Source organism: Maniola hyperantus, chromosome 8 (assembly GCF_902806685.2).
Source record: "Maniola hyperantus chromosome 8, iAphHyp1.2, whole genome shotgun sequence".
NCBI lineage: Eukaryota > Metazoa > Arthropoda > Insecta > Lepidoptera > Nymphalidae > Maniola > Maniola hyperantus.
In genome coordinates this window covers 2,187,953-2,204,459 of record NC_048543.1, presented here as the reverse complement: position 1 = coordinate 2,204,459, position 16,507 = coordinate 2,187,953, and the positions used below count along the sequence as shown (strand labels likewise).

Sequence of the window (16,507 nt, the reverse complement as noted above, 5' to 3'; positions counted from 1 at the left end):
ATTCGCGGCCTAATCTAGAATAGGTATGTAGTATTTATAATTTATTTAGCTACGTAGCCAAACACAGTTATCAAAATGTTAAAATGAATATGTGCGTGACATTTTAATTAATAGCCTAAATCCTAAATAAAAGTTAGAGGCTAGAGCCAGAGTACATTTTTAAAAATATATTCCGCTTGTCAAACGAGCAGCTTTAAATTTTGCTCCTTTGTACTGCACTCGTTATTTTTGATAATTGTTTCTGTTAGTTGGCGTGAATGTTTTATACGGTTTTGATTCACAGTTAGGTATGCATTTCTAAAATGAAAGAATTTTATTGAAATATTGTTAACTAGATAATCCTGCTACTTCGTTCGCGTGAATTCAGATTTTTGAATCCCTTGAGATTTTTTAGGAGTTCCTGGCATTAAAAATTACCTTATAAGTTAGTTACCTTCACTAACGATGTTTACACATTGACGGCCCGTTCACACATGGGAGTCCGTTTTACTGGTACATTTTTAACAGATACGTCATAAATTTATGCTCTGTTCACACATAGGCACCGTATAACGTTCAACGGATCCGTCATTACTGTATGCGATGTGTGAACAGAAAACTCGCAGTATACCACACAGTAAAACACGCAGTAAAACACACAGTATCTATCCGTTAAAATTCTACGTATCCGTATATTTCCGTTCCGTCCGTCCAGTATTCGATGACAAAACGGAATGTTATTTTTTTACGGAACGATATTTTTTACTGTATACAGAATACTGTGCCATGTGTGAAGTCGCTTATACAACTACATACGCCATCGCCGAAAAAAAAAATGTACACGATAAAACGGAACAGTAAAACGGAGACATGTGTGAACCGGCCGTTATAGTAATAATATGGAAATACGGATTAAAAAAACGGTAAAATAAAACCAATAAAAAATATTTATATACCTACTCTGGTAACCTAATCGGTTGTTTTGGTTGCGAATTAGAAAGATATAGGTACCAGATCAGTCAGTCAGCATTTTCCTTTTTACTGGACTACGGCAAAGCCGAAAGGAAGGGTTATGATTTTGGCAGTCTTTGTATGTATGTAGGTTTGTATTTGTGTGTTTCACTGTAGCGGCTAAACTGCTGGGCCGATTTTGATAAATGAGGTGTCAATGGATTTGATGTTATGATATGGGTGACAATTTAAATAAATAAGTACGGTGGATGTTGCACCACAAAAAGTCCGGGACTCAAAATTTTTTGCTATCGTATCGAGTGGAGTGTTAAATGAAAGAAGAGAAAATTTTGAGTTTATAAATATAATATTACATTAATATATACCAAGTGGCAGAAATTCAATTTTATTATAACATTTCAGAGTTTATTAAGACGATCGTAGTCGAGTTTTAGTTTTCAACTTTATCTTATATATTAGATAGATTCTTACGTTTAAAAAGTCAACACACAATACGTACAAACTACAAGTATGAAAGCTGTGAAGTTGCGGAGAAATATTGCCGATGTCCTTTAGTATTTGGATTGCATATAGTAACTGCTGTATGCAGTTCGGTTCTAAAAGGTAGAGATGAATGTGAATGAACAGTATAGGTATTTAAGTACTTTCAACTCCAACGGTATTTTCAAATAGAAATAAATAGGTCATTTACTCGCGACATTTGTTACAATTTGACTAGGACTTGGCTATTAACGTGACATAAGCGGTATAAAACAAGATGGAAACAACTAGTTTGAATGCTCTAAGTCTAAACGCCGGTATAAACTCGCTTTTCACATTAAGACCACAATTAAGCTTAGTTTTGGGTTTTCAGCTTTCTGATTTTAAGTACTTAGGTAATGTATGAGTGTAATTTAAACCCTTATTAGTAAATTCAAAACTCCAATATATTTTTGCTAATGGTCAAATTTTCTAATGGTAAAATGTTACTTTTACTGATTTAAAATTATACAATAATAGCTTATGCTCGCGATTTCGTCCGCGTGGACTACACAAATTTCAAACCCCTGTTTTACCCCCTTAGGGTTTGAATTTTCAAAAATCCTTTCCTAGCCAACGTCATAATAGCTATCTGCATGCCGAATTTCAGCCCGATCCGTCCACTAGTTCGAGCTGTGCGTTGATAGGCCAGTCAGTCAGTCATATTTAGACTATATTTACCCACCCCGGCGTCAGACGGGAGAGGAACTATTCCACCATACCTTGTTTTCGTGTAACTTTGACTATTTACGCAGCGCACGCCACGGAAACTTTCAGATAGGACGCTATTTTCAGAGTAAAGTGAAAACTGTATGAAAATCATTAGAGTACCTACGTTTCTGAGATTAGTCCGTACAAACACGAACGTGGCGGGGGAACTTATTAATTCTGCGGTAGATAATACTCCCCATGAATATTATGACACTTATGAGAGTTAGTGGGAATTAAGAGTAATTTAAATAAAATATTTCCAGTACTAAAACTATCAAAATGTTAAATTGCGCAGTAAAATATCAATAATTAGCGATTGAAAAATCAACACTTAACATAAATTGTATTTCTACGCATATAAAAATACCTACTATATTAAATAATGTAGAGCAATTCAACATCAGAGCGAGAATACGGTGTATACGCTATCATGTCGACTAAAGAGTTGTTAGTACGGAATACACGTACGTAAGTACATGTAGTTACGCAGCGCTTGTTATAAGCACATATCACTGTTATCACTTTAAACAAGTAGGTATGCCGTAGCGAACAGCGAGCACTTACCGGCATAGTTTGACTCCCGTGCAGGCTTGTGATGGCTGCTTGCGCTTCCTGGTGTGAACTAAACTTGACGAACGCACAACCTGCAACAAACATACATATGTGTTAGATTACATCAAATGGGTCAAGACTATGCGGTTGCACTAGATTAGGTACAACCTATTTTTCGCATCGACTGCGACTGCGGTGATTAATAAATCAGTTTTAATATACAATATGGACTAACTACTGAGCAAGTATAATATGAGAGTGATATACAATAATTTTGTAATATCACTTGCATAATATCGTCGCCCGCTTGGACTACACAAATTTCACCCCCTTAGGGGTTGAATTTTCAGTCTACGTTATAATAGCTATCTGAATGCCAAATTTCAGCCCGACCCGTCCAGTAGTTTGAGGTGTGCGTTGATAGATCAGTCAGTCAGTCACCTTTTCCTTTTATATATTTAAATGTATAGAATATTTTTAAAATGCCACTAAAGTAGTTATAATATAGTAGGAATATTATTGAATATGCCTTTAACTATCAATTCGATGAACCTATCCTTTCAACCAAACGAAATTATCGCTAACAACACGTTGGTCTTGAAACTGTCACGTCAGATTAATATAATACGATTTGCATACATCTGAATAGGAATTAATTATTTCTCATGTCTAATGTAAGGACATAATTTCATTTGTTGTAACCAGGTACCTACCGTCCTACCTACTTAATATGGTTATTACAAATTAATATACAGAATGTCTTTGTAATATGTAGGTACTGTAGGTAGGTAGGTATATGTAGGTATATGTTTCAAGAGTCACCAAAATAGCAACTTTGATTATTTTGCATGCATAAAGCAGTTTTACATGCTAGATGCTGTGGTTTCGTAGAAATATACTGCAGACTGCGTTGTGGCCATTGTTGTCAGTCCTTGAATTTTTCAAGACTGTTTTAAGAAAATTTTCTTAACATAGAGTAGGTAAGTAGATATGCATTATGCACACACAGTTTTGAGCCAAGATGATAGAACCAATGATGGGCAAAAATATTATGAGATGACCATAGATAATTAGGGACAAAATCCGTAACGAGGAAATCCGTAAAAGAACCAGAGTGACCGACATAGCCCAACGAATTAGCAAGCTGAAGCGATGGCCGATGGGGCAGACGTGTTCTGGAGTGGAGACCGCGTATCGGCAAGCGCAGTGTGGGACGACCTCCAACCCGCTGGACTGACGACCTTAAGAAGATAGCGGGAAGTGGGTGGATGGGGAGCGGAGGATCGTGTGTGGTGGCGTGCTCTTGGGAAGGCCTATGTCCAGCAGTGGACGCAAATAGGCTGATTGATTGATTGATTGATAGATAATTAGTACCTACTACTGTGCTTTCAAATTCCACAGATGCCGACTGAGTAATGAGGCTAGTGGGCTTAGCAGTAAAGTTTGACAAGTGCAGTCCATAAACTCAGCTCATTACAACAATAATTACAGAGTTATAACAACATGACAGATATAGGTGCCTAGTTACCTAATCACAGCTTACGGTTAGCTTCCTAGCTAGAGTGAAATGTTAAGAACCTTCTAAAATAACGGATGAAATGTTGCTGATTTCGCCCGCGATGTATACAAACACGGCGTACTCTCTTAATTATGTTTATATGTAATTCGTCACATGTTCCTCGCAGTGGAAAGTATCCCTCGAACCGTGCGAGCTGTCTCGGCGGCGTGTCGCCTAGTCTTGGAAATGTCACGTCATATTACTGTAATTTGCATACAAGCGAACTGTAAGAGAACGGGAATTAATTGTGACAAAGGTTCTTATGTGTAGCGAAGGATACAGAGTACCTAATATAATTTATGAGAACTATTATTATGAGCGGTTTTAGGAAGAACTGCATGTTGTTGTCAAATATATTATAAAGCGAATATGAATTCGTAAGCTTGTATGCGTGACATATACAGGTAAATATAAATAAAAATCTGTTTTAGAATATACAAGTAAATCCCTTTCATATGATACCCCACTTGGTATAGGTAGTAATCTTACTTTGCAAGTTGAAAATAGCAAGATTAGAAAATACCGAGTGGTCAAGGCATCGGGCGCGAACCCAAAATATGCAGGTTCGATTCCTGCCGGTTACGCAATTTTTGATATGTATTTAAAATAATTAAGTAGTATTTTTCTTGAAGTGTAGGCAAAACACTCATAAAAATTATAAAAAAAATATTAAAATTATATAGCAATATTTGTTCATGAACACATTTTAATTTTTTTTTGTGATATAACCTCAAATTCACAGTTTTCAGATTTTCCCCCTCATGTCTGCTATAAGACCTACCTTCTTAGCAAATTTCATGCTTCTACGTCAACGGGAAGTATCCTATAGGTTTCTTGACAGACAGACAACAAAGTGATCCTATAAGGGTTTCTTTTTCATTTTGAGGTACGGAACCCTAAAAAATCCTTTTAACCCTAAAAAAATGATAAAATGGACGGATAGATCATATTCATGTAGTTTTCATGAACTGAATGGGTAGAGAATGGGAATTAATTATGACAAAGGTTCTTATGTGTAAGTAAGGGTGGCAAGGATCATTCTCACTTTACACACTGTAATTTGCATGCGTAATTTCATTTGTGTGAACAATGGGGTGAAGTTATCGAGGAAACTATTTCACTATAGTTTCATGGGTTAGCTTTGTTCATCATCATCATCATGATTAACCCATCGCCGGCTCACTACAGAGCACGGGTCTCCTCTCAGAGAGAAGGGTTTTGGCCGTAGTCTATCTCCTTTGCGTATTGCGTAATACGTAAAGAAAGGAACGCAAGGAACGTTTTTTTTTTTAAAGAATATTAGCCATGTTAAATGACTAATATTCCCCTTTCCTCTCCAACTAAGCGTCAGACTTGTGCTAGGAGTAGGTACGACAATAGTGCAACGGGCGGGGTTTGAACCGTCGACCTTTCGGTTTTCAGTCCACTCCTTTACCGGTTGAGCTGTTGAGGCTTATATTATGTTTGGATGTTTGTTAGCCACTAGGCTAACACAGCTTCTATTACTAAAATACAAAATAAATAACTACCTTCTGATACATACTTAATTACGGAAATTGCTAACACGCACATCAATAACCATTCGCTGGGAAAATATCCAGAAATATACACCGCGAAAAAAAAAAACAAAAATCTTAAACAACACCGCGCAGTGGGATTATCGCTCAATTTTTCCATAATAAGCTGTCAGAGCCCAGTGTGGCTGGGGCCTTATCAATCTTGCTTCCCACAGGTGCGACGAGCGAGACGGACTGCGCAAAAAGAAGTGCGAGAGAAAGAGATTGAGCACTTGTCCGTGTAATGACGACTGATGGCTCCGTCGGTTATGAAGATAGGATTATAGAACCCAAAGTTGGATTTAACAAGTAAATCACCCGATCTTTCTTATATTGGATCAGATAGGTAACATTAGATATATTGGTCTTGTCGGGTAATAACTGATAATCTTGCCTACCTCGATTTCTTTAGGGTTCCTTACCTCAAAAGGAAAATGGAACTTATAGAATCACTTCGTTGTTTGTCTATCTGTTTGTCTGCCCGTCCGTCCCTCCATCTGTCATGTCTGTCACGAAAACCTATAGGGTACTTCCCCTTGACTTAGAATCATGAAATTCAGCAGGTAGTAGGTATGTCTTATATTATTATGTAGTGTACGTTAATATAGTGGTGCTTGGGATCGAACTCCCGATCTCCAGTATTAACCACTAGGCTATCACATCTTTATACCGCATACTAGCTGATGCCCGCGACTTCGTCCGCGTGGAATTAGTTTTTTAAAAAATCCCGCGGGAACTCTTTGATTTTCCGGGATAAAAAGTAGCCTGTGTCACTTTCCAGGTCTTTGTCTATACCCATGCAAAAAATCAGATCAATCCGTTGCACCATTGCGACGTGATTGAAGGACAAATCAACAAACAAACACACTTTCGCATTTATAATGAGAGTACTGATTATGTTAATCACTTTGTGTGCATTGAAAAAAATCAAAATTATTTTTACGTATAATCTTTTCATCAACCAAGTATTTAAATACTTGAAGCTTCCAACAGTGAAGTCAGAAAGTTCCAGAGTTATTAACTTCCAAATGGGTAAGTAAATGAGTGAGTTCTTATTGAATCAGCTTTAGTGGATCCTTGCGGGGACATAAAAAGTGTAGCAAAAGAGATTGCGACTTTTATCTTTTGTGGGGAATCTTCAAAGGAATTATGCCTGATTGGTTTCATTCGTTACGAGTCCGAGGACACGGTTCATTTAGTTCTGTTGGATTTTATGCCATTTTCCTTTTGGGCGACCGGATGCCGAGGTCCAGTAAGTCGTTCTAGGTTGAGCATAAATTGAATAGGTTCAAGGTTACCCTAGCAGGCACCTCTTAAGATAGATTGTGAGCTAGGAATACCTACTGTCCATATATTTGTATGAAAAGCAGAGTGCAAGTTTTTTTCGGTCGGAGTCGGAGGTCGGGGGTTCGATCCCGGGCACGCACCTCTAACTTTTCGGAGTTATGTGCGTTTTAAGTAATAAAATATCACTTGCTTTATCGGTGAAGGAAAACATCGTGAGGAAACCTGCATGCCTAAGAGTTCTCCATAATGTTCTCAAAGGTGCGTGAAGTCTACCAATCTGCACATAGCCAGCGTGGTAGACTATGGCCAAAACCCTTCTCACTCTGAGAGGAGACCCGTGCTCTGTAGTGAGCTGGTGATGGGTTGATCATGATGATGATTAATAATCTAAAACCTGAAAAATAGTTTATTCGTCCAAGCCTGAAAATAAAATCGTGAAACAATTGGTAGTGGTATTAAAAAGGAATAAATCGCACCTGACTTAGTGAAAATAATAATATTCGGATACGTTAGCTATATTTCACGGATACAGATGCTCAAAGCATCCCTATGTAATAAAAACCAGGCGCGAGAATAAAAATATTTCACCCTGTTCCACCGTGATATGTTATAAATGGCTGAAATACCTACCTACGCAATAAAAATTAAAGGGTGTAAAACTAGTTTTCTTTTTCAGCCAATATTCCCGAAAAGGTAGAATATAGGAATAGGGTCTTGGACCTTGGGTCCTGTAGTAATAAAATGATGACCTAGTACAGTGCGACAAGACTCTCTTGGCACTTGAATGACATTGACAGGGGGGCGCTGTTGGAGAACAAAGGCTTAGAATATTCAAACAAGAACAAAGTGAACACTTGACGGCTACGTTAGTTTCGATTTTCGCCACGCGCCTTGTCGCACTGTAATTTCGGGACCTGTATGGCACAGTCGTTGTGGTCGTCATTTACGAGATCAAAGACGTCGAGCACTGTGTCTCTCCTTATACTGTTAAGATATACATCATCATCAACAACCAATAGACGTCCTCCGCCAGGTCTCTTGTAGGGATTTCCACACGCCACGGTCTTGCGTCACCTGAATCCAGCGGCTCCCTGCCACTCGTCTGATGTCGTCCGTCCACCTAGTGGGGGGTCTTCCAACACTGCGTCTTCCAGTACGAGGTCGCCATTCCAGCACCTTGGGACCCAAACGTCTATCGGTTTTACGAACTATGTGCCCTGCCCATTGCCATTTCAGCTTCGCAACCCGTTACTATGTCGGTTACTCTAGTTCTTCTCCAGATCTCCTCATTTCCGATTTGATCACGTAGAGAAACTCCAAGCTTAGCTCTCTCCATCGCCCGCTGAGTGACTCTGAGCTTTCTTATGATGCCCGTAGTTAGCGATCATGTCTCGGATCCATATATTGTCATCACTGGCAACACGCACTGTTCGAAGACTTTGGTCTTCAAGCACTGAGATATACATAAACACCACCTCATACTATACACGTATCCGTTTAATAGAACCCCCATTGATATGGCGCCTCTAAGTCGCCCGGCTAGCAAGTACCAATTGTCAAACGTTAAATAGCTTCCTTCATTATTAGTTTCGTCCAAGTTTCTAGCTCGTACGGCGAATTTTTATGTGCACCGAACTTGGGTAATAATATTTTATCTGTAGGAATTAGGAATATCGGGGCGAAGGTAAGACTCGCAGACATTTTGACGATCTTGTTCATTGTATGTCTAGGAATTGCTAGGAATCAGATTGAATGTATGATAGAATCCCGGTGCCTTAGTTTTATAGGAGTTTATATAGCAGGTAAGCTGTGATAGCCTAGTGGTCAGGACGTCTGCCTTCTATTCTAATCGGAGGTCGGGGCACGCGCCTCTAACTTTTCGGAGTTACGTGCGTTATGAGTCATCATGATCAACCCATCGCCGGCTCACTACAGAGCACGGGTCTCCTCTCAGAGTGAGAAGGGTTTTGGCCATAGTCTACCACGCTGGCCAAGTGCTGATTGGTAGACTTCACACACCTTTGAGAACATTATGCAGAACTATCAGGCATGCCCGTGCTCTGCAGTGAAGAGGCAATGGGTTTCTTAACGTTTGAGTGTCCTGTCATGGGACGAAAATTTACCAAAATAAATTAGTAGTTTAAAAACAACTCGCAAGTAAACTAACTAAATATCTAGAAGACAGATTTCACTCTTATCTTAGTCAATCTATTGGACGCCATGAGCTTCAACGCACCCCAAGTGAGGTTGACCTTTTATGCCTCTTCTGATCTAAAATAACCTGGAAACTCACAGTAACAATAAACATACAGCATATTTCAACTACTTATCCGTGCTTTTCCGTCCATAAAGATAACTAGAATGGTAAAGTATGCCTTTAAAGGTAGACAACTGCCACGCAGTGGGTACAAGGCGTGCGTGCACTGCAGGTATCCTGGCACGCGGCCAGGGATCTGTTTTCCACCGAACTTGCAGATCAGTTTTTATCGCCCGAAAGGCCTTTATCGTCGACCGATGCCGCCCGAAATGTTTGCGCGTCGCCGCCGAACAAATATTCGATGGTTTTATGTATCGGAAACATTATATTTTTAAAAGTTTGGCACTCGACCGCTCTCGACTCAAAGCTCGGCGTCAGATATAAAATAGTTTATTGCTTAATGGCGACTTTATCTAAAGACGTTATTATTCGCCGTCACGTACTCGCGCGACTGTTAAATTGTTTTTCTCATTTTTCAAGACGAAACTTTCGTGTTTCGAGTGGGAATTTCAGTGAAATATAGTTAAGTATCCAGAAAAGCCGGGAAAACGCGAGTCGGACTTGCACACGAAAGGTTCCCTACCATTGTACACGATTTAGGTACCTATGTGTTATATTGTGTTTTACCAACCGACCACCAACTAAACAACCAACTTTAAATTTTTTTGTCAAAGAAGTTTTTATTATTTGTTGATAGCGATAATAGAAATACATACTCTGTGAAAATTTCGACTTCGGCGCGGCTCAAGGAAGATTTCTTTCAGTCATTTTCTAACCTTTGTCAAAGATCCCGTGTTGTCAATACTTGTTCTGATAACGCGTAAAGAAACAGGGGCATACAAAAAACAAAGAGACCTTTGATGAATTACGTCGTCGCCCCAGTAAATATTGGCGGAAGACTTGTGTTCAATTTAACCTAAGCGCTCTTAGCTCTTAACGTTGACAAATACACGAAGACAGGTGAAAAAGTTGACACGAAAAGTGGAATTCTTCCCATTATGACTCCTTGTCATTTCATCAGAGTATTGTTGTATACTTACTTCGAGTTAGCGAGCTTTTTTTTTAAAAAAAAAACCATTTGTTTTATCTAATGGGTTGACAAGAAGATAAGATGTTTTTGACGAAACAGCTAAAACTGCACAATGCTCAATCGCTCTCGTATCTACTACCTATTGCTATTGTTTCGTGCTGAGCGGGGAATCTTAGCTAGATATATGTTATTTACAAAAACAAATATATAACTACCCAATAATATACAAGCTGTGATAGCCTAGTGGTTAGGACGTCCGCCTTCTAATCGGAGGTCGGAGGTTCGATCCCGGGCACGCACCTCTAACTTTTCGGAGTTATGTGCGTTTTAATTAATTAAATATCACTTACTTTGACGGTGAAGGAAAACATCGTGAGGAAACCTGCATGCCTGAGAGTTCTCCATAATGTTCTCAAAGGTGTGTGAAGTCTATCAATCCGCACATGGCCAGCACCCTTTCTCACTCTGAGAGGAGACCTGTGCTCTGTAGTGAGCCGGCGATGGGTTGATCATGATGATGATGATGAATATACCCAGGCCCTGAGTATATTATGGTCAGATCACGAGCAAAGTATGCTCGGTCCTGTTCCATTTATAGATAGGTCTACCGACTGTTCATGGTAGCCTCCACAGGTCTATGTTATAAATTCTACGTACCTTATTCTATCTAATAAAAAATATTTATCAAGCATAAAATAGATTCCTAAATCTCGCCGCTCCAGCCTCAATATGATTGAATTATATCAGCAAACATCTTCACAAATTATCTACGGATAGACCGCAAAAATTCCCATCGAATATACTTTTCCCGGCGAGCGACGGAATTATTTGCGTACGGAATAGGTACCTATTCCTCGAGTTACTAAACTCGCATCAAAATGTAGATGAGAGAGAATTACATAGTCATGACATTTTTGTACGTGTCTCGGAATACATATAATGGTACCTACTTTGTGATTACGGCGTGTTTTATTCCAGCTTTTCAATAAAAACGTTTTTTTAGAAATGTGAAATTTTCATATAATAATTTTTATCTTAAGACGTATGAATAGAAGCATGCGTTTCTGTGGGGTAGTCCATGATATTCTTCGGAATAAAAAGTAGCCTATGTTACTTTCCATGTAAGTAGGTATTTACTATATCCATGCCAAAATATAATGTAAGTTGGTTCGTCTAAAGAATTAATAAACCACGCTGACCCCAGAATAACTTCAAAATAATTTTATTGTATTATTTTCTTGAATATTTAATTCGTTATTTTAACTAGTGAAAATTAAGTGAAATAACTAGTCTTAAGAATTTTAGTCCACCTCCTTAACCATTAACGCTTCATTTACCATCAATATAATATGAGGAATAATTCAGACATAAAGATTAAAAAACCGGCCAAGTACGAGTCAGACTCGCGCACCGAGGTTTCCGTACTCAGGTTTTTTTACATTTTGCACGATAAATCTAAAACTATTATGCATTAAAATAAAAAAAAATCTGTTTTAAAATCTACAGGTAAAGCCCTTTCATATGATACCCCACATGTTATAGTTATCTTACTTTGAAAATTGAATTGAATACTAATTATTAGTTCATGACCACAATTTAATTTTTTGTGTGTGATGTAACCACAAACTCACGATTTTCAAATTTTCCCCCTCATGTCTGCTTCAAGACCTACTTTTCTGGCAAATTTCATGATTCTAGGTCAACGGGAAGTATCCTACAGGTTTCTTGACCGACAGACCGACAGACAGACAACAAAGTGATCCTATAAGGGTTCCTTTTTCCTTTTGAGGTAGGTACGGAACCCTAAAAAACATAATGTTGCCAACCTTCTTGTCAGAAATTAAAAATACATAATATTGCCGTCTTGTTTTAAGAGTATTCGTTCTTAAACCAACATAACACAAGGGCCCATAAGAACATGTCATCCCTGGGGAGATTTTTGCGTAATAGATTTCGTGTTTAAGGGATCCCGCTTACATTATTTTGCTGAATAAGATATGCCGTGATGTATTTTTGATCGCAAGCTTGCGTAAAAATTCACTGATGTGGGTCTCTGTTCAAATACTCTTAAAAGTGATCGTATACCACGAGAATACTTAATAAATTCCCCGACCTCCCTGGCGCAGTGGTGAGCGCTGTGGTCTTAATAGTGGGAGGTCCCGGGTTTGATTCCTGGCAGGGGTTTGGAATTTTATAATTTCTAAATTTCTGGTCTGGTCTGGTGGGAGGCTTCGGCCGTGGCTAGTTACCACCCTACCGACAAAGCCGTGCCGCCAAGCGATGTAGCGTTCCGGTACGATGCCGTGTGGAAACCAAAGGGGTATGGGTTTAATAAAAACTGCCATACCCCTTCCAGGTTAGCCCGCTATCATCTTAGACTGCATCATCACTTACCACCAGGTGAGATTGCAGTCAAGGGCTAACTTGTATCTGAATAAAAAAAAAAAAAAAAACTTAGTGCCATCCAGAATAATGACTGCGCAAAAACATCTAAATAAATAGATAGATAGAAACGTTTGAGTGTATGGCGCTGCGGCCTAATGTAATGAACGCGTCTCTTTCTATCGCATTACTCTTATCTCATGGTACACTATGGCCAAAACCTTCTCACTCTGAGAGAAGACCCGTGCTTTATAGTGAGCCGGGCGATGGGCCAATCATGATAAAGAGCGGTAATAATCTAGTGGTTGAGACTATATAGGGAGATCGAGGATTCGATCCTGGGCACGCATTTCTTACTTTTTGTTGACATGCCCGTATCTAAGTACAAATAAGTACTGCTACGCACGGCACATATAGTCATATGTATACATTATAATATAGAGACAGGCACAAAGTCAAAGGTTCGTTACGAATTCGAAATTCGTATAAAGCAATTGTGAAGGCAGCAGCAAACAGTAAAATTAAAGATCGTTCATGCCGCGCCAGTGCGCATAGATTTTGTTTACACATTCGAGAGAACTGGGGAACTTTGCGGGAAGTTTAAAATGAAGGATGGGGGGTTCAGGCTTGTAACATTATTGAATTTCCAACTAGAACACCTTTTATGTATGTTCCTCTTGTATGTAAAGTTGGAACGACGAGAAAAGTTCCTTTGTGTCGATGTGAAAAAATGTTTACATGTACCTAGATTTTTGTTAACTACGCATAAAATAAAATAGTGTTGTAGCGTATCGAATATGGGTTTTGTATTTAAGGTAAAATTTAATAAAATTCTAGCTTAACCCCGCGACTTCGTCCGCGTGGGCTACACAAATTTCAAACCCCTATTTCACACCCTAGCGGTTGAATTTTCCAAAATCCTTTCTTAGCGGATGCCTGCGTCATAATAGCTATCACAATGGCAAATTTCAGCCCGATCCGTCCAATAGTTTGAGCTGTGCGTTGATAGATCAGTCAGTCAGTCAATCCTTTTATATATTTAAGAAGATTCTGAGCCACTAGGCTATCAAACCCTTTTTCCTAATTACTAGTATATCACGATTTTTTACCGCTCTTACTTGATATTAATCATCTCTTGTTAATAAAGGATGATAGCATTTTCCTTTTGCAAAATAAAACAGAAGCACGTATAAATATCTCACTAAGTACAAACACTCACAAATCTTAAGATCTCTTCTAAATACGTCGAAATTTCGTCCCTAAATAGGTAATACGGGCATCGCTTACGGGCTACGGCCCTCGGAGCGTAATTAACGTTATACGGGAATATTAGCTTATCAATTAGAGTCTTTAAGTGTCTTAAAATATCTTGTTACATCCGATTCTTTCCCTTTAGGATCGCGTAAGGAGATAGTTAATTAAATACGTAGTCGGGAGATTTATAAGTGGGGTTGCTTAGGGCGAGCGTAAGCTGCTACGATAAAGTATTATGTTCACTGTTTCGTACGGTTCTGTTAATTTATTGATAAATAATAATTTAACCACTCAGTAGATTGTAATATTCTAACAGGGCACGCAGCTTTTCTTTTAGGAGTTGTGCGCGTTTTAAGCAATTAAATATCACTTGCTTTAACGGTGAAACAAAACATCGCGATAAAAACTGTCTGAGAATAATGTTGTTGTTGATGATGATGTTCTCAAAAGTGAGTGGAGTCTGCCAATCCGCACTTGGCCAGCGAGGTGGACTAGTCCCATTCTCAGTAGTGATCTAGCGATGGGTTGATGATGATGATGGTAATGATGATTTTTTTCCGTTCTTTGTTTCTTTTGTGATTTGGAAGGCGAGTATCTGCTATTCATCAAACAGTTATTCCTACTCAGTTTTTAAAGCTTAGCGAAACTCAAAAATGTACCTAAAACATGCCTTACTAAACTACCTGTTCCAACTAACTTAGTGTTCTGGTTCTCCGTGATACTTTCAAGTGGCAAAAATTGGGCAATATTTCAAAGCGCGGGTGATAAGGGCGCGAGCAAAGTTGGGTGTTTCATTGGAGTTCTTATCAGTTGCCGACTTGTACAGTGGGGAATGTGAATAGACTCCCGATTGCCAATCGGAATACGGTTTTAGAGTTAGTACTTACTGTAAACTTCCATTCGGGATTTTCGAACTTTTATTAAAGGTTTTATGTACCTAATAAAATAGGTATACCTATATTGGTACTTATTAGATTGTGTATAAAACTTAAGCAGATGGGATATTTTGCTAGCTTAAAACTAAAGCTACAAAGGTATAAAACGCACCCTGGTCTAAAAATAAGCCTGACAATGCAAAATAGTAGGTACACGACTATAAGACCTGGCGATATAGTTTAGTTAAAAATTTACAGTTGAATATAATCCGTACCCTTATGTAAATGCGAAATTGTGTTTGTTTGTTGGTCTGTTGGTTTGTCCTTCAATCACGTCGCAACGGTGCAACGGATTGACGTGATTTTTTGCATGGGTATAGATAAAGACCTGGAGAGTGACAACCTACTTTTTATCCTGTAAAATCAAAGAGTTCCCACGGGATTTTTAAAAAACTAATTCCATGCGGACGAAGTCGCGGGCGTCAGCTAGTATTTTTGCTTTAACGGTACAGGAAAACATCGTGACGAAACCTGCATGCAGTTCGCGATAATGTTCTCAAAGGTGTGTGAACTCTGGTAATCTGCACACTGCCAGTATGATACTCTAAGCAGTCTAAGCTCTTTTCATTCTGAGAGCTCCCGCTTGCTTGAATCAGCTGGTGCATTCGGTCATTCAACTAGGTGTTCAAACTTGCAGGATTCTTAAAGTATTTTTTGTCAAAATATATACCCGTAGTAAAAATGATTGCAAATGGTTCCGTTACTGATTCTGAACAAACTACTTTCAAATTTTGCGTATATTAAAACTAACGTGTAGATAATAACTATACTTAGCAGTTGTAGAGATACACCTACGATTCATCATGGCGTCGCACCAGAGCTCTAATTCGTTACACGGTTCACCCAGCGAGCGAATCCAACCGAACATCAAAGATACCCGAGATACCTGTAAAGTTGTTATCTTATTTCGCACACGCAGCTCTCGCTAGCGATACCCCGTGTTTATGGACGAGATATTGCAGTTAGACTAACTTGTAACTGCCAGGTACCTGCAGTAAATCCACTGTTATCTCTACATGATTTTAGATTTGCGTGAGCTCTCATAATATGTTAAGTTACATATGGATTTATACGGCAGTCTCACACTGGCTTCCCACGGTACGTGTTTTTATTTATTTTGTACCAAAAACATTTACAGTAAAGAGAAAAAGAGAGCAAAAGTGGACAGGGAAGCACTTATCTCTATGAGAGATCTCTACCGAACCCTTGGCAGTGCAAGAGTTTGTAAAGGGAGAAGAAAAGGTACAAAAAGAATATAGAAATACTCATGAAAAGAACATAACAGATACTATGTAATATTATATAATCAGTAGGTACCCTTATTATAAATGCGAGTGTGTTTGTATGTTGATTTGTCCTTCAATCACGTCGCAACGGTGCAACGTATAGATAAAGACCTCGAGAGTGACATAGGCTACTTTTTATCCCGGAAAATCAAAGAGTTCCCACGGGATTTTTAAAAAACCTAATTCCACGCGGTCGAAGTCGCGGGCATCAGCTAGTAACTCCTTGAAA

At 38.8% G+C, this 16,507-nt stretch overlaps 1 protein-coding gene across 5 annotated transcripts in view; it reads right to left on the bottom strand.

The window, feature by feature from the left end:
• The window catches only part of bru3 (bruno 3), a 312,519-nt gene that overhangs the window by 88,382 nt on the left and 207,630 nt on the right, over nucleotides 1-16,507 (bottom strand). For all 5 annotated transcript variants that reach the window (XM_069500314.1, XM_069500315.1, XM_069500316.1 and 2 more), the window contains exon 4: nucleotides 2,746-2,825. In XM_069500314.1, coding sequence (XP_069356415.1) covers nucleotides 2,746-2,825 — 80 coding nt within the window. The remainder of the gene's footprint in view (nucleotides 1-2,745; nucleotides 2,826-16,507) is intronic.